This window comes from Schistocerca serialis, chromosome 1 (assembly GCF_023864345.2).
Source record: "Schistocerca serialis cubense isolate TAMUIC-IGC-003099 chromosome 1, iqSchSeri2.2, whole genome shotgun sequence".
NCBI classification, from domain to species: Eukaryota; Metazoa; Arthropoda; class Insecta; order Orthoptera; family Acrididae; genus Schistocerca; species Schistocerca serialis.
The window spans coordinates 1258128794-1258152334 of NC_064638.1; the positions used below are offsets into that span (position 1 = coordinate 1258128794).

The window sequence follows — 23541 nt, forward strand, 5'->3', positions numbered from 1 at the left end:
TGGATGAATCCAGGTTCTGTTTACAGCGTCATGATGGTCACATCCGTGTTTGGCGACATCGCGGTGAACGCACATTGGAAGCGTGTGTTCGTCATCGCCACGCTGGCGTATCACCCGGCGTAATGGTATGGGGTGCCATTGGTTACACGTCTCGGTCACCTCTTGTTCGCATTGACGGCACTTTGAACAGTGGACGTTACATTTCAGATGTGTTACGACCCGTGGTTCTACCCTTCATTCCATCCCTGCGAACCCCTACATTTCAGCAGGATAGTGCACGACCGCATGTTGCAGGTCCTGTACGGGCCTTTCTGGATACAGAAAATGTTCGGCTGCTGCCCTGGCCAGCACATTCTCCAGATCTCTCACCAACTGAAAACGTCTGGTCAATGGTGGCCGAGCAACTGGCTCGTCACAATACGCCAGTCACTACTCTTGATGAACTGTGGTATCGTGTTGAAGCTGCATGCGTAGCTGTAGCTGTACACGCCATCCAAGCCCTGTTTGACTCAATGCCCAGGTGTATCAAGGCCGTTATTACCGCCAGAGGTGGTTGTTCTGGGTACTGATTTCTCAAGATCTATGTACCCAAATTGCGTGAAAATGTAATCACACGTCAGTTCTAGTAGAATATGTTTGTCCAATGAATACCCGTTCATCATCTGCATTTCTTCTTGGTGTAGCAATTTTAATGGCCAGTTGTGTAAATTGTGCAGCTGGAGTCTGGCCATAATCGCAACTACGAATACATTTCTTGTATTTCACACAACTGTCAATCGCAACCGTGCCTGTTCCTTCAGACATGCATACATACATGTCTGATGGACATTGTATAGCACATCGTAAAAACACAGGCACTACAGTACAGTAGTCACGCACCTCACTGAAAGTGTCCCCTGCAGAGATGAAGCCACCATAAGGGCCAAGGATGAATGCATCCGGATACTTCTGATCAGATCACGTATGATACGAGGTGCGGCTAGAAAAAAACCGGACTGATGCTGGAAAAACATTTATTTACAATTATTTACAATTTCATGTTATCTCCTTCAATGTACTCTCCTCCTCGGTCTCTACACCGCTCCATACGAATTTTCCACTGTTCATAGCAATGCTGCAGATCATTTTCGGTAAGTCCATACATTACTTCCGTCGCTTTTTCTTTTACTGCTTCAACAGTCTCAAATCTAGTTCCTTTCAAAGCTGACTTGACTTTAGGGAAAAGAAAAAAGTCACAGGGGGCCAAATCAGGTGAGTAGCGTGGATGATCTAAGATGGGAATGTTGTGTTTTGCCAAAAACGTCTTCACTGACAACGCACTGTGAGCTGGGGCATTGTCTTGGTGAAGGATCCATGACCTTTTTCTCCACAAATCGTTCCGTTTTCTCCGTACTCGCTCACGTAGGGTAGCCAGGACGCTAATGTAGTAATGCTGATTCACTGTTTGTCCCTCTGGTGCCCAATCAATGTGCACAATCCCTTTGATGTCAAAAAAAAACAATCATCATTGCCTTGAATTTCGATTTTGACATTCATGCTTTTTTTTTGTCGTGGAGAACCAGGAGTTTTCCAATGCATCGATTGGCGTTTAGTTTCGGGATCGTAAGTAAAAAACCACGATTCATCGCAAGTAATAACATTTTGTAAGAAGGTGGGATCACTTTCAATGTTTCCCAGGATGTCAGAACAAATCATTCTTCGGCGTTCCTTCTGTTCAATTGTGAGACACTTTGGGACCATTTTTGAACACACTTTGTTCATGTTGAAACTTTCATGAAGAATCTGCCTAACACTTTCCTTGTCAACTCCTGTTAACTCAGACACTCCTCTGATTCTTAAACGGCGATCTTGTCGAACAAGTTTACCGATTTTTTCAGTTTTTGCATCAGTTTTTGCTGACAATGGTCTGCCAGTGCGAGTGTCATCACTGGTGTCTTCGCGGCCATCTTTAAATCGTTTAAACCACTCAAACACTTGTGTTCGCGATAAACAATCATCGCCGTACACTTGTTGTAACATTACAAACGTTTCACTTGCAGATTTTCCTAGTTTGAAACAAAATTTAATGTTAACACGCTGTTCTTTCTGTACACTCAACATTTTCCGACGCACAGACAAAACGTCAACTACTTAAAACAGACGCCACGGGCAGACTGAGTGCAGGAGGCAGATGAAACTCGAGCAGTAGGCGGAGCGAGAGTCACGTGACAGGCCACGCGACTTTCAGCCTTATTGCATTCGTTTTATTGTCTCACCAGTACTAGTCCGGTTTTTTTCTAGCCACACCTTGTACTTCCATTCCTTAGATATCGAACTGGCCTACAGTGACTCACAGACGTGTGACTCACAGCAACTGAATCATTATACCAGCAAGACCAGAGGCAGACATGAGAAATTAGGGTTTTCCATTGAGGAACCCGACACCCCGTTTTCCTTCAACAATGTAGTAGTGGTAGCAGAAATTGTCCAAGACGGCGGTAGCTTACCTTGAAACGCAGTTCTCCGACGGGTGGCGCAGCGAAAGGCACTCCCGAGAATCGGTAGTAGGCCGTCCCGTTGATGGTGGTGGTGCTCACCCCTCGTAACAGACCTGCCGTAGTCTGCACAGTCACGTTCTGGGCCGTCTGAAACACACCGCAAACACCACGTGAGGCCGAGCCATCAGGCACTTCACCTCTTACGACCAACCACTCCCATTTCGTACGGTTCCAGTACGCTCTGCCGAACTTCCTCTCCGTGCTTATACCATTCTACTGTCCCGAGTGACCAGCCGAGGTGGCCGAGCGATTCTAGGCGCTACAGTCTGGAACCGCGCGACCCCTACGGTCGCTGTTTCGAATCCTGCCTCGGGCATGGACGTGTGTGATGTCCTTAAGTTAGTTAGGTTTAAGTAGTTCTAAGTTCTAGGGGCCTGATGACCTCAGAAGTTAAGTCCTATAGTGCTCAGCCATTTTAACCATTTGTCCCGTGTGCATCAACAGATGCAGCAGAAGTACAAGCCGTCATAGCTTTTCATTTTTCTCTCTTACTGTTAGGCTGTTGAACAACGTGCTGTCAAGTTGGCACAGCAAATTCTTGTTAGGAAATAGAACTTGTGCCATCGGCCACTTCCCACAGCTTCGAGGTAAATCTTACCACCTAAGTCCGTGTCACTAACCACAGTTTCTTACGCCGGATTTCAGTGTTGACACTGATTAGGCTGCACAGTAACTTGTCGAACGGTGAAAAACAGCTGTTCACCACAAGCATATTTGAAGCTTACAAATGTATTTTGAAAAAGCTTGCATTCCTGTCTTACTTACGTTTTTCTAAGCCGCGTTTAACACATCTGTGAAGACTTTCGCGCAATCCTTGTAAATAGTAAGTCATGACCACAGATAAAAACCTCTCATATGTAATAATTAAGCAAACAGGATGGCTTCCGCTTTGCAGTAGAACATCGTCACAGTGACACAAACAGATTAGGGATGCATGGGTTATATTTGTTTTTAGATCTGTTTTTAGAGGACTGTCTAATCAGAATCACTTCTAGGACAATAATTTGGTTTTGAAATTCAAATCAAGTCTGTGTTTAATAAGTTATTCACTTGCTCTAAAATCTCGACACATACCACATTATAATGACAAAGAAGTAGTTTCCGACGAAATGAGTAAAAGTCTCGTAATGTAGACTGAGAAATTTCTCCAACACAACAAGCACAAAGTCACCTAAAATATTGAAACACAAAGTCATCTACAAGCTCGATTTAATCACGAATGTACCGCTAACACTGTGGGGTGGGGGTTTCCCATCTACATGGAAGACTGGTTGGGTAATACTACAAGCTTTCTTAATCTGTGCAATTCGTAAATGCAAGGAAAACGAGTCCAAGACCGACGAAACAATACAATTTATCAGGCAAACCAGGTTGCGTAGCGAATCCTGTAAATTCTGAGGTGCTCAGAAAAGTGACAGTGCAAAAACAGCAATCATGCTCCCCACTCGGCATCAGGATAAGAAGTATCTCTTCCTCTGTGGCAGGACTAGGAGTCTCTCTCCCACTGCGGCAGAACCGCAAGTCTCTCTCCCTCCACAGCAGGAAGGCAAGGCCCAAAATTATCCTCTTCTAAACCTCACTCTCAACTTTTTGAAAAACTCAACTTGGAGGGTAGACACTCAGCTTTCGTTACAATGACCAGCGAGACTTTCAATTTATTTACGCGAATGCAGAGGAAACCTGCAAAAATTTCCCATTTTTCGATTACAGAACGCATTTTAACACGCATGAGGTTGGTATAAGCTGCTAGTCATGTTCCACTCATCGGTCGAGTTGCTCGAGCCTAAATACCGTGGCGGGCAAGACTCATTTGATTGAATAACTAGATCTTGAGGGGAAAGGCAACGAATTTTCTCACAATGGCCGAGCAGTGCTGTGATGGCCGGTTCCTACATAGTGTACAAGGAGGTGAATTCGTCACGCACAGTTATTATCTAGCGGCTTATAGTGACTTAGCGGCAGACTGCATTCGAAGGAGAAAATCGCATTTCCCGCCAAAGTGTGGAGCAAGGGCTAAACGCAGTCAATTCTGCAAATTGCAGTGCCGTGGGAGCCCACGTCTCTTCTCTAGAACCTTCGGGACTGACCTCTTATGGTCAAGCCAGATCACGGGACGACACCTGGGCCCGTGCGTTCCTTAACAAGATAATTATAAGCCTTCTTCTTGAGTTAGTAAACCTTGCGATTTCCTCAAAAATAGCTAACAAATTTATCAGAATAATAATCAAATATCACTCAACAATGTGTGACTGTTACGTCAGCTTAGCTTGTCACAGATATGTTAAAGGTAGGTTAGAGTGGAGTAACTAAAGTAGGACGGGAGGTTCTGTTGAACTTCTCTATTGTAAAGTTTACAAATATAGAAGACTATACCAATTATACCGTTTTATTTGCAACTGCTTAAATGTTTAATTATAACTCATGATACCTTAAGATGGCGGTCCGCCATAGTTCATCAGTATGACTCGTTTAGCCGACGAGATTATGTTATTATTGAAACTAAGCGTTTAGTAAACTAATGGCACACTGAAACTTATTGGCACCCATGTCTTCGTTTTTCAAGATGACACGGTTGTTTTTTCGTTTCGCGCAACCAGCCACTGTGTACAATACGAAGACCTACAAATTTCATCTGATTTTTTTCTTTGACGTCAGTGTTGTGCTATTACCCTGATCCGCAATTAAGTGATTTTCTTTCTTTCGTTATTACTTTCGGCGTTCATTTACAACTTATTGTATGTGGAAATGGATCTCTTGTTACATTTGTTGGTGTAAAGTAATATGTGGCAATGCCAACGATACACGTGAAAGAAGACATATTTATTAGTGAACCATTAGTGAACTGTACAGAAGCAGGCACCAAGGACAGCGAAAGTATTATTTGATGCCGGAGGAATCTTAAGTTTTTGTGGACTGCAGATACTGGTAGTGCACAATGGAAGAGCCAAAACCATAATTTTTAAAAATTTAGAGTTCTGTCCAGGAACTATAAAACTGTAAAAACCAGGGGTCTTGAGAGACACTGGAATAGGTATCAGCTAATAACATGTTGCACTAGAGTTCTTTTAAGGGGTCAATTTTTTGTAAGATTGTGTTTTGTGAGTGAGAAACGAGGGTGGTAAGAACAATGAATGTTGATAATGAGTAATTAGACTGATAAGGGTCAATCAAAAGTTAAAAAAAAAAGAAACTACGGGGCAATTTTTTTCAGAATGGTGAGGAGGTAAGAGATATCGATGTATTCTACGTGTGGAGTATTCTACTTCTATGACAATGAAACTTCTATTGTAAGGTCGCTGAATTTCTTGGTGGTAAGTGTCAGAGACGACTGTCAAGAGTTATTGCTGTTAGGCGACTTGTTTAGACCAACCTACGTGAACCCAACACCTCTGCCGGAAGATGCTACCCCCTCCCATGTGCAGACTGAGCATCACTCAACGGCCAGCGCCGCCAACATAGTCACTGGCATGGAATAAAATGCGTTAGAACACTCCAGTAAAAGGCTACCTGCTAATGTTTTGTTTTTCACAAGATCTAAAATACAAAACATCAAGAAAATTACCCTGATAATAAAAAAATATTAATACAGCGAGCACACTAGCTTTTTCAACTTCTGCATTGGAAAAACATAATTTTTTATGTTTGAACACTATAGATTAAATATATGCGGTGTCTGTTCTTTCGGACATGTCTGTAAGGACAGTCAGCATCTTGGTCCTGCAGCCATTATGAATCGAGACACAAGGAAATTACAGACATTAGCTGTCAGTGGGCGTTGACTGCAGCCTGTCAATGGTGCAAGTTGGAAATTTGTGCCGGATTCGAACTCAGCTCTCATGCTTACTAGGAAGGTGCGCTGACTACTACGCCATCAGGGATCTGACGGGAGGCATGCTAGGGTACTCCACGCAGTTGTGGTGACCGCTGTGTCCGGATGGCGTAATGATCAGCGTATCTACCTACTAAGCAGAAGACACAGGTTCGAATTCCGGTCTGGCACAATTTTCAACTTGCCCTCTGATATAAAACAATACCCGCTGGCAGCTAATGTCCTTGATTCCCTTGTGTCTTGACCACAGATTTAAGTTTTAATTAATGCTACGGAAGGGAAACAGCATTGACTTAACCGTGCCAAAATACATAATTCTTTCCAACAGTAAGAATTAGACAGCACCTTCATTACATTCTTACTTTCTGCTAATCAAATCCTTTGATTTTTAATTCCAGTACTTTAATACGTCGCTTTGATTGCAAGTTGTTGAACTTAAATGAAATTGTTGTAATTAAAAATGTATCTAACAGAAATCAGCAACCAATCTGCTGTCCATTACAGATCCATTACCGGACAATTGCTTTGAGGAGTGTGCGCATAACAAGAGAAAACGACATAAGCATCATATACATTCACGAGTTGAGAGCTAAAAGCAGTCAGGACGTCTATTCTATTTGATAGTTGGGCATTTGTTAACGTTTTACTGCTAATAATGATACGTAAGCATTAGTACAACCTATTGTCGTGGAGAAACTGGAAAACAGAGAAATGTTGAACGCCAGTAAAGAATGTCACTTGTGTGCATGATTAAACAGAACATCCAGCACGAAATTCAAAGTATGAGAGCTACGAATTTCAGGAATTTATTCTTAAATTTTTTCCTTACGATTCACGTTCGTTATCCTTCATGTGTTCCCTCTATAGCATCCTTATAAAAGTTAATCTCCAATTGGCAAGTAGACGAAATGTAATACAGTGAAGGCACCAAGATAGTGTTGTGATACAATCTCGATGTTATTTAATTTATACACTGAGCAAGCAGTAAAGGAAACCAAGCATACATTTGAAAAGGGAACTTAAGTTCGGAGAGAAGAAATAAAAACTTTGAAGTCTGCTGATGGCATTGTAACGCTGTCAGAAACGGTAAAGTTCTTGTAAGAGCAGTTGAACGGAATGGATAGTACACTGAAAAGAGGTTATACGATGAATATCAACAAAAGCAAAACAAGGATAACTGAGCGAATTCTATCAAAACCAGGCGATGCTGAGGAAATGAGATTAAGAAACAAGACAATAAAAGTAGTAGATGAGTTTTGCTTCTTGGGCAGCGTAATAACCGGCGATGGCCAAAATAGAGAGGATATAAAGTGCCGACTGGCCGTAGGAAAAGAAAAGTTTCTGAAACAGAGAAGAGTCTTAACGTATAATATAAATTTAAGTGTTGGAAAGTCTACTCTGGAAATATTTCTCAGAAGCGTAGCCTTTTACGGAAGAGAAACGTGGACGATAAGAATTAAAATCAAGAAGAGAACAGAAGCTTTGGAATATGATGCTACAGAACAACGCTGAAGATTAGATGGATAGATTGGTAAATCAAGGAAGAGGTATTGAATCCAAACTAGGAGAAAATTATTTAATGGCACAACTTTACTAAAGAAACTGACTGGTTGATAGGACACGTCCTGAGGCATCATGGTATCGTCAATATGGTGATGGACGGAAGTGTAGGTGTTAAAAATTGTAGAGAGAGACCGACGTCTTACCAGAATAAGCAGGTTACATTTGGTATACACCGATGACCTAAACTATATAAACACGTGCTTGATAGCGCTTTGGTTGAATAAAGCCTGGAATTGATTCGGCAAGTCTTTGGAACGTTTCTGAAAGTATGTGGCAACAGATGTCTACGCACATGTCGAGAAATTCACGAAAATTGCGGGCCGGAGGATTGTGGGCGCACACCTGATCCTTAATAGCGCTCTAGATGTGTTCAGTCGGTTTCAGATTAGGCGAATTTGACGGCCAAGACATCAACGTGAGCTCCTCAAACCACTGCTGCTGAATTCTGGCTTTGTGACACGGACCGTTGTCTTGCTGGAAGATTCCATCGCTGTCAGTAATGCGTTCTAAACGGTGTGCTCCGAAAGACTTGTTCCTGTACAAGCAAGATAGTCATTAGATCTGCGGCAGATATCAGCTCATCCTCCTTCACAGAGCATGTAAGTCTCTGACCTCCATGTTCTGTTACGAGGAGTGTACGTCTAGCACATTATCACCTACTCGACGTTCCATCGTCCTTGAACCATGTTCCAAAGACGCTCACGACAGTAGCATGTGAACAGCAGCTTAGCATCTCCGTTCTTGAGATGCTCGTTCCCAGATGCCCAGATGCCCTTTGTCGAGGTTGCTTATGTCCTTGGATTTCCCCATTGTCGGCCCGCATCTTCGCTAGAATGATTCCACATTCGTCTCTGTTCCTCTTACATACCTTCCTCGCCGCGGCACGTGCTCACAACGTCACCAGGCAGCATTATTTCTCGTGGTGGGCAGTGATCATAACGATGCATATACGCAGAGCGACGACTGAAAATTTGTTCCAATGGCGGGATTCGAACCAAGGTCCCTGCTGACCAAGCAGATGCGCTAGCCATTACGCCACCCTGCCACCCTCCAACCAAAAGATTCACATTTCTTTACGTACTACGTGAATAAGTAATAGCAAACGGGGTTTCCTATTTAAACAAAAAAAAAAAACGCAGTTGATATCCGTTTGACCTATGGCAGCGCCATGTAGCGGGCCAATCATAGCGGCATCTGGTTTCCCCCTTCAAGCTAGACGAATCTCGTTCTTTGTAGTTTTTTCGTTTGACGCTTATTTCGTGAGATATTTGACCCGGTCACGACCAATAGACCACCCTATATACAGGGTGTTACAAAAAGGTACGGCCAAACTTTCAGGAAACATTCCTCACACAAAAAGAAAGAAAATATGTTATGTGGACATGTGTCCGGAAACGCTTACTTTCCATGTTAGAGCTCATTTTATTACTTCTCTTCAAATCACATTAATCATGGAATGGAAACACACAGCAACAGAACGTACCAGCGTGACTTCAAACACTTTGTTACAGGAAATGTTGAAAATGTCCTCCGTTAGCGAGGATACATGCATCCACCCTCCGTCGCATGGAATCCCTGATGTGCTGATGCAGCCCTGGAGAATGGCGTATTGTATCACAGCCGTCCACAATACGAGCACGAGGAGTCTCTACATTTGGTACCGGGGTTGCGTAGACAAGAGCTTTTAGACAAGAGCTTTCAAATGCCCTCATAAATGAAAGTCAAGAGGATTGAGGTCAGGAGAGCGTGGAGGCCATGGAATTGGTCCGCCTCTACCAATCCATAGGTCACCGAATCTGTTGTTGAGAAGCGTACGAACACTTCGACTGAAATGTGCAGGAGCTCCATCGTGCATGAACCATATGTTGTGTCGTGCTTGTAAAGACACGTGTTCTAGCAGCACAGGTAGAGTATCCCGTATGAAATCATGATAACGTGCTCCATTGAGCGTAGGTGGAAGAACATGGGGCCCAATCAAGACATCACCAACAATGCCTGCCCAAACGTTCACAGAAAATCTGTGTTGATGACGTGATTGCACAATTGCGTGCGGATTCTCGTCAGCCCACACATGTTGATTGTGAAAATTTACAATTTGGTCACGTTGGAATGAAGCCTCATCCATAAAGAGAACATTTGCACTGAAATGAGGATTGACACATTGTTGGATGAACCATTCGCAGAATAGTACCCGTGGAGGCCAATCAGCTGCTGATAGTGCCTGCACACGCTGTACATGGTACGGAAACAACTGGTTCTCCCGTAGCACTCTCCGTACAGTGACGTGGTCAACGTTACCTTGTACAGGTCTTCCCCAGTCGCGAGTCATAGGCTGGAATGTTCCGTGCTCTCTAAGACGCCGATCAATTGCTTCGAACGTCTTCCTGTCGGGACTCCTTCGTTCTGGAAATCTGTCTCGATACAAACGTACAGTGCCACGGCTATTGCCCCGTGCTAATCCATACATCAAATGGGCATCTGCCAACTCCGCATTTGTAAACATTGCATTGACTGCAAAACCACGTTCGCGATGAACACTAACCTGTTGATGCTACGTACTGATGTGCTTGATGCTAGTACTGTAGAGCAATGAGTCGCATGTCAACACAAGCACCGAGGTCAAGATTACCTTCCTTCAATTGGGCCAACTGGCGGTGAATCGAGGAAGTACAGTACATCTTGACGAAACTAAAATGAGCTCTAACATGGAAATTAAGCGTTTCCGGACACATGTCCACATAACATCTTTTCTTTATTTGTGTGTGAGGAATGTTTCCTGAAAGTTTGGCGGTACCTTTTTGTAACAACCTGTATACATTATGCATATATACATGAAGCAGGACCTCTTCTCATTGGATGCAGAAGTGCTATTTCAGTAAAGCAGGAGAGCCTCTGCGATGCTGTTTGAGCTTAGCGAGAATAGCAAGTGGGCTGAGGCGTGGTAAGCGCATGTGCTTAGTGATCAGGAGACCCAGCTTTGAATCCTGGCCTTGATGCAATTTTTTTTTTTCATTTTTCCCATCAGTCTGATGTTTGAGACTTGAAAACTTCTCTGGAATCACACAGTTTCATTTGAGTGATCATAATGCTTTGCTATATCAGCATGTGTTGAGGTAGTTATGTAGAAATGAAGAGTTTTCTTCAAGACAGAATAGCTTGGAGAGGTCCGTCAGACCAGTTTTTAGGCTGAAGACCACAACGACAACGGAGGCTTTCCTACAATGGTTCTTTGCATGCGCTATTTGCACATGGGAAGGAGGAAAATAATAATCTCACCCAAAGTGCCCTCTGCCACAAATCATAAGACGGTTTGGCTACTATAGATTTAGATGTAGTCCAAGCATTGGTGTCATCATCGAACGATTGTGCACATCATGACTTCCTACTTGTTAGTTGGTCTGGCTACACATTGTGGTTTGATACTTTCTTGCAGCGTCTATTGGACGGACTGCAATCGCCGATGAACTTTATCTTTCAAGGCTACGATCATACCGAATATGAGCCGTGACAGACCTGGAGACTGAGATAAGTAATCAGTAGGTTGCGATATGTCCCGTCTTCAAGGAAATAGTCATTCATACGTGCTTTGATATCTGTATGATAACATTTCAGCGAGGGATAAAATAGGTCGCAGTAAAGATTCTACAAAAAAGCAAAACTACTGATGGATTATGAATGAAAACACGCAACACTGGTGTAATATTCTTATAGAATGTTACACCAGTGTTGTGTGTGTTTTCATTCATATTGTATAAAATGTTCTGTCAAGAACCGATTGAGCAGTTAACCAATCCAATGTGTGATGGAGTCCAGCCATTGTAGCGAACATCATCTTGTGTATTCAACTGAAAAGGAAGTCTGTTGAGGAAGGAATTGGAACCAAGTAAAGATATCAAAAGGTCTTAATCATGGCTACATTGAAAATTTGGCCATCTGGTATTGAACTGTAGAAAACAAACTGATATGGATGAGGAGTTGCATAATCATCTAGTGATTACGAGTACGCTACAATAAAAAAGAATAAGGAAAATGATGAATCATACGAGGGTGTAGAAGACAGACAAACAACAAACAGTGAGACAATGTAGAAGTATCCTGAGGTTGTGACAACCACGTATGTAAACGATATAAAGTGCGAAGGCTGGAAAGACCTTTTACATAACACAAATTACTGCAGAGACGACCTATCCACAAATGAAATAAGTACTATCTCTTATCATTGTAAGAAGGAAATGGAAGAATGAAATAGATGAGACAAGAAACTAGTTTCATAGATTGATAAGATAGAAAATTAACGGGAGTACAAAAACATTCAATCTGAGTAGATGAGTAAGATATATGCACGAGAATAAATAGAAAAAGTAATTGAGAAGTACATGATGAATTCAGGAAAATTAAACATAATTACTGGGAAGCAAAAACTTAAAGCGCCGGCTTAAGAAAGAAGATTACTCAAGAATATCCAAACAAAGAAAGTATTAGAAGCATCCTATAGCAAGTGATAAAAATTTTTCTTCAACCAACGAACTCTCCTGTCATTAAAAGTTACTAACATGGAATTCAGAAAGGACAAAGTGTGTGGTGCTCAGCGTATCTGTAAGTAGGATATGAACTACTAGAAAACCAAAGAAGAAATTAAACTGACATCTTGGGTTGTCGGGTGTTCTGCCGGATATCAGCGTCGTACTTGCACGATATTTCGGTCACGTAGCTCGAGACCTTCATCAGGTGCGACCTGAGACTGCTCCTCGAGTGGATCTGGTCCAGTATTTATGCCTATGGACTTCCCCCTCCACCAACGGCTGCAGCCGTTGGTGGAGGGGGAAGTCCATAGGCATAAATACTGGACCAGATCCACTCGAGGAGCAGTCTCAGGTCGCACCTGATGAAGGTCTCGAGCTACGTGACCGAAATATCGTGCAAGTACGACGCTGATATCCGGCAGAACACCCGACAACCCAAGATGTCATTAGATCGCCGGGAAAGCCTGAAGAGTTACAGAAATTAAACTATTTGATAAATGTACTACAGAACTATATTAAAAATTGACTGGACAGAAAAGGTATAAAATGAAGAAGCACTAGTAAAGCAAGCGTCGAAAAAAATCTAGAGAAATCCCTTATCAGAATAAAGGCTCCGGATATGCTAGGGCGTCAAGGAATAATTAACTACTGGAAAGAACTGTAGATGAGATAAATGCTATGATGAGAGTAGGTCGCATGTAGCGCTTAAACAGAAGTAATAAAATTAGAAGAAGCAAGGGAGAAACTGAAGGAGGTATCGCACTAATCGAAAGATCGATTACTGAAAATAACGTAAACTAATGTGAACAAATATCATAATTCACATATGATGGTCGCTTTCATCAGCAGCAGGTGGCCGACAGTCTCCAAATAAGAGCAGTCCGGCATGTTACAAAGACTAAGGCGGGACCCTACCACATCGCGAATCTATTCGGTTACCACAACCGCAGATCAAAAGGTACATGGATTGCGTTAACCTTCGCTACAATGCATCATTATCGATGCGTTTGTTCATGGGAAACATGACCTGTTAAACTTGCGCAATACAATAAAACAAGAGTCACAGCAGATTTGGATAGAGGCAGTCTGACAACAGTATTGGCGAGGGACATTTGGTGTTTCAGTTATTACTGACATGAAGAAGCTCTTATCGCAGTTTGTGTTATCTACACAAAACTGTCGTCTTTCGCCAACCGTAAATCGAGTGCAGTTCTGATAATCTAATCAATGAAAATGCGGCAGACGCCTGGGTATGTGCTCCGTGCCTCATATGATGCAAGGTACACAAATACGTATGAGGACGGATAATTGGCAGCAGAAATACAACAGGGATTCCGCTCGTTTGGGCATTTGCTTGACTGTAAGTTGTGAGAGGCAGACAAAGATGCATTAGATCTTTGGATAAAGAAAGACGCAGTTTTTGCCTCTAAATTAGTATATTATGTCGATTTATTGAGGTCTAAGTGGGAGACGAGTGTTTCCTTTATATAAGACCACAGCTCCAGGTGTTTGTAATTTTTATGTGTGATTAATGACAAAGAAACTTATTATTTACGTATCCCATTTAAAAGATAAATTCAAAGAATTTTGTATGGGTACAGTTCAGCAGTTATTGAAGGACAGAAAGATTAATTGGTATCGACATCAGGCGCTGCTTTGGTTAATAAGCCTATACTAATTTTGAAGCATGGTTAATCCACCAGTATTGTTGTTTGAATCCAAACAACAAGTTATTCTCTCGAGAAACTTGACACAGAAACATTAAAGCTTTTCCCAGCAATAACCGAGCGGTGGCGCTGTTTTCATATGTGAAAATCAGTACATTCCATTTGCCAGCAAATCCCTAAGCTATAAAAAACCATAAAGCTACTGTGTGGCTCTCTTGGAAGGCAATATTAAGTTTAGAAAGTGTAATAAATCGTGGAAAAAGTCCATGCTACGAAGTTTAAATGAACATTTAAGCTTTGTTTGACTTCAGAGATACTACACAAATAAAAAAAAGTTTTGCATCACCCCGGTTCCCATAACTCCTAAAGACAGACGTAGAGTGTAGGTATTGTACCACAGACATAGTCCCTTTGAGTGTTCAGAGATGTCAATAAACCCACCCAAAGATGTAAACAACCATGCATGAGCAGAGCCTATTAGACGGACGGGCTCCGAGAGGCGATGAGTTCCAGTCATTCCACCAGGATGGAGGTACACGGCTGGTGTTGTCTGTAGTTCAACTATGTCTACACGGTCAATACCGTGGTTCAATCGTGTCCGCATTGTTACTTTGTGCCAGGAAGGGCTCTCAACAAGGGAAGTGGCCAGGCGTCTCGGAGTAACCAAAGCGATGTTGTTCGGACATGGAGGAGACACAGGGCTACAACTGCAGTGATGACCGCTACCTACGGATTATGGCTCGGATGAACCCTGACAGCAGCGCCATCGTGTTGAATGATGCTTTTCGTGCAGCCACAGGACGTCGTGTTACGACTCAAACTGTGCGCAGTAGGCTGCAGCATGATGCGCAACTTCACTCTCGACGTCCATGGCGAAGTCGATCTTTGCAACCATGACACCATGCAGCGCAGTACAGAAGGGCCCAACAACATGCCGAATGGACCGCTCAGGATTGGCATCACATTCTCTTCACCAGTGAGTGCCGCATATGCCTTCAACCAGACAATCGTCGGAGATGCGTTTGGAGACAACCCGGTCAGGTTGAACGCATTAGACACACTGTCCAGCGAGTGCAGCAAGGTGGAGGTTCCCTGCTGTTTTGGGGTGGCATTATTTGGTGCTGATGTACGCCGCTGGTGGTCATGGAAGGCGCCGTAACGGCTGTACGATACTTGAATACCATCCTCCGACCGATAGTGCAACGATATCGGCAGCATATTGGCGAGGCATTCGTCTTCATGGACGACAATTCGCACCGGTATCGAGCACATCTTGCGAACGACTTCCTGCAGGATAACGACATCACTCGACTAGAGTGGCCAGCATGTTCTCCAGACATGAACCCTATCGGACACGCTTGGAATAGATTGAAAAGGGCAGTTTATGGACGACGTGACGCACCAACAACTGCGAGGGATCTACGCCGAATCGCCGTTGAGGAGTGGGACAATCTGGACCAACAGTGCCTTGATGAACTTGTGGATAGTATGCCACGACGAATACAGGCATGCAAGAGGGCGTACTACTGGGCATTAGAGGTACCGGTGTGTACAGCAATCTCTCAGCAGCTCTGTAGGTCTCGCTGTATGGTGGTACAACATGCAACGTGTGGTTTTCATGAGCAATAACAAGGACGGAAATGATGTTTATGTTGATTTCCATTCCAATTTTCTGTACAGGTTCCAGAACTCTCGGAACCGAGGCGACGCAAAACTTTTTTTGATGTGTTTCTCAGGGCACTACGAGCTATCAGGTCGGTATTCAGCTAACTTTTCGTGAAACTGTGCAGAACGCGTCTCGTTCTCGCTGTTTCGCTAATTTGCCTGTCAGGTACGTCAAAAGTAACGGTTTTGGTATTTGGTATCTGCAGCCAATGGGTGCTGAGTGTACTGTGTCTATACTGTTTCTGATGACAGAAGATGGTGAAATGCGGTACGGTCATGTAGCCTACATCTCTCGAGTAGCATCAAGCGGCCGACGAACTAACTGTCCTCGTCTAGCAGGCAAATCATCGGCAATGTCACATGGCGTCGGTCCACGAGACAATAAAGTGACAGTTGGAACCTACCAAGAATTTTGACCACAGTCTTGCAGCTACGACCTATACTTATCAATCTCTCCCCCCTTGCCTGTCAAATACTACCGATCAAAATTTCTTCTTCCACCACAGTCAGAACCGAATATTTCGGTGTCGAACGTCACGACAGAGGCGTGAGTCAACACCCTGAATGCGGAGGTTGACTATTTAGCAAATAAATTAAACCAACAAATTCCTTTCACACATTCGTAACTTAGTAATTTGCGATAAGTATTTGGTCAGTTTGTCTCACACGTCCTCTAGATGACAGAGCCACATCAGACGTATTACACAACGAACGTTACTACTGCTGGCCTAGCAGCGGTGCAGACTCAACGCAAGTGAAGTGCTTACCACGCAGGCGACCACGGCGGCTAGCAGCAGTGTTGGGAAGGCGATCATGGCGGACGAGTGAAGGCTCACAGCTGACGGCTGGCGACAACGATTCTGGCGCACCTTTTATACTGACATCTTCTGCGTTGTTCTGCGATTCGAGAGGCTCCCACGGATTCACCTTGTCACTCTTCTTGTTGGAGAGGACAAACGGTATGTCCTATTCGTCATTATGGGAAGGTTATCTCGAGAAAAACCAATAATATTATCTTTAAGAGACACTTATCATTCGGTTAATCATCTGCTTACCACTTCGGTGCACTATCTGAGCTCTACATAAAAAATCAGTTTATTGTGGGAAAGTTTCCTCTTTAGTGCCCTTTCAGTGCTGATTGATGGTATGCTATTCACTGGTATTTATCAAGCAGTAATCTTCCATTCGCCTCTAACCGAGCGTTCCGTCACAAATAATAGTTTCTAGTATTGCATTACACTACTTCTGTACCCGACATTTTTCACGTTTGCTGCCGTAGGCGCGTTGATCTGAGACATCCTGCTCAAATACTGACAGTGGAACAAATTGGCGTCATTAGAATAATGGTCAGCAATAGGATGGGAGGTGATGGCACACCTATTGAACCCCAATCTCTTGGAAGTATCTTGTAGAATAAGGGTATAGTGTTACAACGGCGTTAATGAACACTTCATAAGCAGTGACGTTGAAGACTGATGCCCTATGAACTATTCATAAGAAATAGACACTCTGCCGGAGCCTGGTTTTGTCCCCCGCTTCTTTCTACTATATGTTCATAAGATCACAAGCACAACACTGTACCACACAAAACAAGTATCACAGCCATCGCTTCTTTTCACTTCATATACACAAGATCACAAGTACAGACACATATCGTAGTCATTCAACCGATACAAACACCTCCTCTATACTTAATTTCTGGGTTGTGGAAAGGGCCAGGAAACCACCACCATTAGAAATTGTTAAGAAAAGAGTGGAACCCTCCAGACCTGCCTCCGAAATTCAGCATTAAGGATGGAGACCAATTGTGAACACTTATTCATTACTAAAGTAACGAATTCGTGACTTAGTAACAGATTCCCAATAGGAAAACTAATCTATTCCTCTTCGACAGCTGGTAACCCAAAACATGGAGCAGTCACATTAATAACATCACGCCTTTTTTCGACGTCGCAAACGGCCCTGCCACAGTGGTAACACTGGTCCCGAAGCGCTGTCGGGCTGGGCTAGCACTTGGATGGGTGACCATCCGGTCTGCCGAGCGCTGTTGGCAAGCGGGGTGCACTCAGCCCTTGTGAGAGCAAATTGAGGAGCTACTTGATTGAGAAGTAGCATCTCCGCTCTCGGAAACTGACATACGGCCGGGAGAGCGGTGTGCTGACCACGTGCCCCTCCATATCCACATCCAGTGACGCCTATTAGCTGAGGATGACACGGTGGCCGGTCAGTACTGCTGGACCTTCATGTGCTGACTTGGCAGAAAATACTAAGAAATTGTATAATGTCAAAGCGGTAGGTGGATCAAAACAAAATGTCCAGACACTCTGTGAGAAAAATGATACAGAAACGGGGGATGGCAGACTGCTGTTGTTGTTGTTGTTATCTTCAGTCCTGAGACTGGTTCGATGCAGCTCTCCATGCTACTCTATCCTGTGCAAGCTTTTTCATCTCCCAGTACCTACTGCAGCCTACATCCTTCTGAATCTGCTTAGTGTATTCGTCTCTCGGTCTCCCTCTACGATTTTTACCCTCCACGCTGCCCTCCAATACTAAATTGGTGATCCCTTGATGCCTCAGAACATGCCCTACCAAGACTAAAGGCCGAAATACTAAATGCCTTTTTCCAAAGCTGCACTGTAGTTCCCTCTCTAGATTGTAGCACAGATGACAAAATGGTAGATATTGAAATAGACGACAGAGGGATTGAGAAACAATTAAAATCGCTCAAAAGAGGAAAGGCCGCTGGACCTGATGGGATACCAGTTCGATTTTACACAGAGTACGCGAAGGAACTTGCCCCCCCCCCCCTTCTTGTTGTGCGGTGTACCTTAAGTCTCTAGAAGAGCGTAGCGTTCCAAAGGATTGGAAAAGGGCTCAGGTCATCCCTGTTTTCAAGAAGGGACGTCGAACAGATGTGCAGAACTATTGACCTACACTCCTGGAAATGGAAAAAAGAACACATTGACACCGGTGTGTCAGACCTACCATACTTGCTCCGGACACTGCGAGAGGGCTGTACAAGCAATGATCACACGCACGGCACAGCGGACACACCAGGAACCGCGGTGTTGGCCGTCGAATGGCGCTAGCTGCGCAGCATTTGTGCACCGCCGCCGTCAGTGTCAGCCAGTTTGCCGTGGCATACGGAGCTCCATCGCAGTCTTTAACACTGGTAGCATGCCGCGACAGCGTGGACGTGAACCGTATGTGCAGTTGACGGACTTTGAGCGAGGGCGTATAGTGGGCATGCCGGAGGCCGGGTGGACGTACCGCCGAATTGCTCAACACGTGGGGCGTGAGGTCTCCACAGTACATCGATGTTGTCGCCAGTGGTCGGCGGAAGGTGCACGTGCCCGTCGACCTGGGACCGGACCGCAGCGACGCACGGATGCACGCCAAGACCGTAGGATCCTACGCAGTGCCGTAGGGGACCGCACCGCACTTCCCAGCAAATTAGGGACACTGTTGCTCCTGGGGTATCGGCGAGGACCATTCGCAACCGTCTCCATGAAGCTGGGCTACGGTCCCGCACACCGTTAGGCCGTCTTCCGCTCACGCCCCAACATCGTGCAGCCCGCCTCCAGTGGTGTCACGACAGGCGTGAATGGAGGGACGAATGGAGATGTGTCGTCTTCAGCGATGAGAGTCGCTTCTGCCTTAGTGCCAGTGATGGTCGTATGCGTGTTTGGCGCCGTGCAGGTGAGCGCCACAATCAGGACTGCATACGACCGAGGCACACAGGGCCAACATCCGGCATCATGGTGTGGGGAGCGATCTCCTACACTGGCCGTACACCACTGGTGATCGTCGAGGGGACACTGAATAGTGCACGGTACATCCAAACCGTCATCGAACCCATCGTTCTACCATTCCTAGACCGGCAAGGGAACTTGCTTTTCCAACAGGACAATGCACGTCCGCATGTATCCCGTGCCACCCAACGTGCTCTAGAAGGTGTAAGTCAACTACCCTGGCCAGCAAGATCTCCGGATCTGTCCCCCATTGAGCATGTTTGGGACTGGATGAAGCGTCGTCTCACGCGGTCTGCACGTCCAGCACGAACGCTGGTCCAACTGAGGCGCCAGGTGGAAATGGCATGGCAAGCCGTTCCACAGGACTACATCCAGCATCTCTACGATCGTCTCCATGGGAGAATAGCAGCCTGCATTGCTGCGAAAGGTGGATATACACTGTACTAGTGCCGACATTGTGCATGCTCTGTTGCCTGTGTCTATGTGCCTGTGGTTCTGTCAGTGTGATCATGTGATGTATCTGACCCCAGGAATGTGTCAATAAAGTTTCCCCTTCCTGGGACAATGAATTCACGGTGTTCTTATTTCAATTTCCAGGGGTGTATATCTCTAACGTCGATCAGTTGTAGAATTTTGGAACTCGTATTATGTTAGAGTATAATGACTTTTATGGAGACTAGAAATCTACTCTGTAGGAATCATCATGGGTTTCGAAAAAGACGATCGTGTGAAACCCAGCAAGCGCTATTCGTCCATGAGACTCAGAGGGCCATAGACACGGGTTCCCAGGTAGACGCCGTGTTTCTTGACTTCCGCAAGGCGTTTGATACAGTTCCCCACAGTCGTTTAATGAACAAAGTAAGAGCATATGGACTATCGGACCAGTTGTGTGATTGGATTGAAGATTTCCTAGATAACAGAACGCAGCATGTCATTCTCAAGTCTTCCGAAGTAAGAGTAATTTCAGGTGTGCTGCAGGGGAGTGTCTAGGACCGTTGCTATTCACAATATATATATATGACCTTTTGGATAACATAGGAAGTAGTATATCGAGAGGTTGTAACAATGGAAAATTGTACTGAAATGCAGGAGGATCTGCAAAAAATTGAAAAAATTGACTCATAGCGCAGGGAATGGCAATGTAGACAAGTGTAATATGCTGCGAATGCATAGGAAGAAAGATCCTTTATCATTTAACTACAATATAGCAGGTCAGCAACTGGAAGCAGTTAATTCCATAAATTATCTGGGAGTAGGCATTAGGGGTGATTTAAAATGGAATGATCATATAAAGTTCATCGTCGGTAAAGCAGATGCCAGACTGAGATTCATTGGAAGAATCCTAAGGAAACGGAGTTCGAAAACAAAGGAAGTAGGTTACAGTATACTTGTTTGCTTGAATATTGCTCACCAGTGTAGGATCCGTTCCAGATAGGGTTGATAGAAGAGATAGAGAAGATCCAATGAAGAGCAGCGCGCTTCGTTACAGGATCATTTAGTAATCGTGAAAGCGTTACGGAGATGATAGATAAACTCCAGTGGGTGACTCTGCAAGAGAGACGCTCAGTAGCTCGGTTCGGGCTTTTGTTGAAGACATACCTTCACCTCCTACGTATATCTCGCGAAGAGACCATGAGGATAAAATCAGAGAGATTAGAGCCCACACAGAGGCATACCGACAATCTTTCTTTCCACGAACAATAAGAGACTGGAACAGAAGGGAGAACAGATAGAGGTACTGAAAGTACCCTCCGCCACATACCGTCAGGTGGCTTGCGGAGTATGGATGTAGATGTAGATATAGATGGCCTGTTCGGGATGAGTTTGTTCGACGTCAGCGTGCAATAACCACTTACAGACGCAGGGTGGCAGCATTCACAGTGGAGGATGTATAAAGCGTGTCAGAGGAAGGGGGTGAGGGGCGTAAAACAGTACAGTCGCTGTCGTAATGCGGAAACGGAGCTATTTACCTGATGTCCTCGAGGGCATGCCCATTGACGTTCGGGCCAAGGGTGGAAGCATTTCCGAAACGGCTAAGTTCGCATATTTTTCGCTTGCCATCGTGGTTAAAGTGTACCGTGGATGACAAAACAGAGGTATCCAAAACTGGCGCCCAGGCAACTGTGATGTACCACGGGCCAGAGATAACAGGGTGAACGACGGCTGAGGAGATCTTTACAGGCGAATAGACGTGCAGCTGTTGAGCAATGGACCGCCCAGATGAACCAAGGAGCTACAAACAGTGTCTCCCCAACGACCTTTCAACGTACGTTAGTGTGTATTGGCCTCCTCAGCAGGCGCCTGGTGGGTGCACTCATGTGGACTGCTGTCCATCGGCGATGAAGGCTAGAAGTTGTACTCCAATACGGCAACCAGATGTCCACTGAGTGGTGACAGGGCGCCTTTTCAGATGAATCGCGTTTTATGCTCCATCGGACATACGGTAGACTTAGAGAAAGCTTTTGACAATGTTGACTGGAATACTCTCTTTCAAATTTTAAAGGTGGCAGGGGTAAAATACAGGGAGCGAAAGGTTATTTACAATTCGTGCAGAAACCAGATGGCAGTTATAAGGGTCGAGGGGCATGAAAGGGAAGCAGAGGTTGGGAAGGGAGTGAGACAGGGTTGTAGCCTCTCTCCGATGTTATTCAATCTGTATATTGAGCAAGCAGTAAAGGAAACAAAAGAAAAACTCTGAGTAGGGATTAAAATCCATGGAGAAGAAATAAAAACTTTGAGGTTCGCCAATGACATTGTAATTCTGTCAGAGACAACAAAGGACCTGGAAGGGTAGCTGAACGGAATGCACAGTGTTTTGAAAGGAGGATATAAGATGAACATCAACAAAAGCAAAACGAGGATAATGGAATGTAGTCGAATTAAGTCGGGTGATGCTGAGGGAATTAGATTAGGAAATGAGACACTTAAAGCAGTAAAGGAGTTTTGCTATTTGGGGAGCAAAATAACTGATGATGGTCGAAGTAGAGAGGATATCAAATGTAGACTGGCAATGGCAAGGAAAGAATTTCTGAAGAAGAGAAATTTGTTAACATCGAGTATAGATTTAAGTATCAGGAAGTCGTTTCTGAAAGTTTTTGTATGGAGTGTAGCCATGTATGGAAGTGAAACATGGACGATAAATAGTTTGGACAAGAAGAGAATAGAAGCTTTTGAAATGTGGTGCTACAGAAGAATGTTGAAGATTAGGTGGGTAGATTGCGTAACTAATGAGGAGGTATTGAATAGGATTGGGGAGAAGAGAAGTTTGTGGCACAACTTGACTAGAAGAAGGGATCGGTTGGTAGGACATGTTCTGAGGCATCAAGGGATCACAAATTTAGCACTGGAGGGCAGCGTGGAGGGTAAAAATCGTAGAGGGAGACCAAGAGATGAATACACTACGCAGATTGAGAAGGATGTAGGCTGCAGTAGGTACTGGGAGATGAAGGAGCTTGCACAGGATAGAGTAGCATGGAGAGGTGCATCAAACCAGTCTCAGGACTGAAGACCACAACAACAACAACAACAACGGACATACGGCCGTTGAACATGGTGTGAAACACCTAAAAACAAACACTGTGCAACCAGGTTCAGATTAGATTAGATTTACTTTCATTCCAATTGATCCATAGTGAAGAGGTCCTCCAGGATGTAGAACATGTCAGAAAAACAATAATACATCACAAATATTTACAACTGAAACAAATAACCTAATGTACCTTCCACAAGTCCCAAGTGGAATGATAGTCATTTTTTTATTGAACACTATATGAAAGAATCATTTTGCTAAACACTAATGTACTGAATTTAAAATAAAAAAAATTTTTATTTATTTATAAGGGGATAAACATGTAATTGAACTACTATAATACTTATTTACAATGAACACATTACTGCACTGAAATGGTGTAGAAGTTAGATTGTACTTACACACACACACACACACACACACTTATTTACAATTAACACATTACTGCACTGAAATTGTGCAGAAATTATATATAT

General features: G+C 44.2%; 1 protein-coding gene across 1 annotated transcript in view; it reads right to left on the reverse strand.

The window, feature by feature from the left end:
- LOC126456795 (juvenile hormone esterase-like) overlaps window positions 1-16599 on the reverse strand; it is a 32114-nt gene extending 15515 nt beyond the window's left edge. Inside the window, exons 1-2 of the mRNA XM_050092587.1 lie at window positions 16552-16599; window positions 2487-2624 (exon numbers count right to left, since the gene is read on the reverse strand). Coding sequence (XP_049948544.1) covers window positions 2487-2624; window positions 16552-16599 — 186 coding nt within the window. The remainder of the gene's footprint in view (window positions 1-2486; window positions 2625-16551) is intronic.
- Between the last annotated feature and the right edge of the window lie 6942 nt (window positions 16600-23541).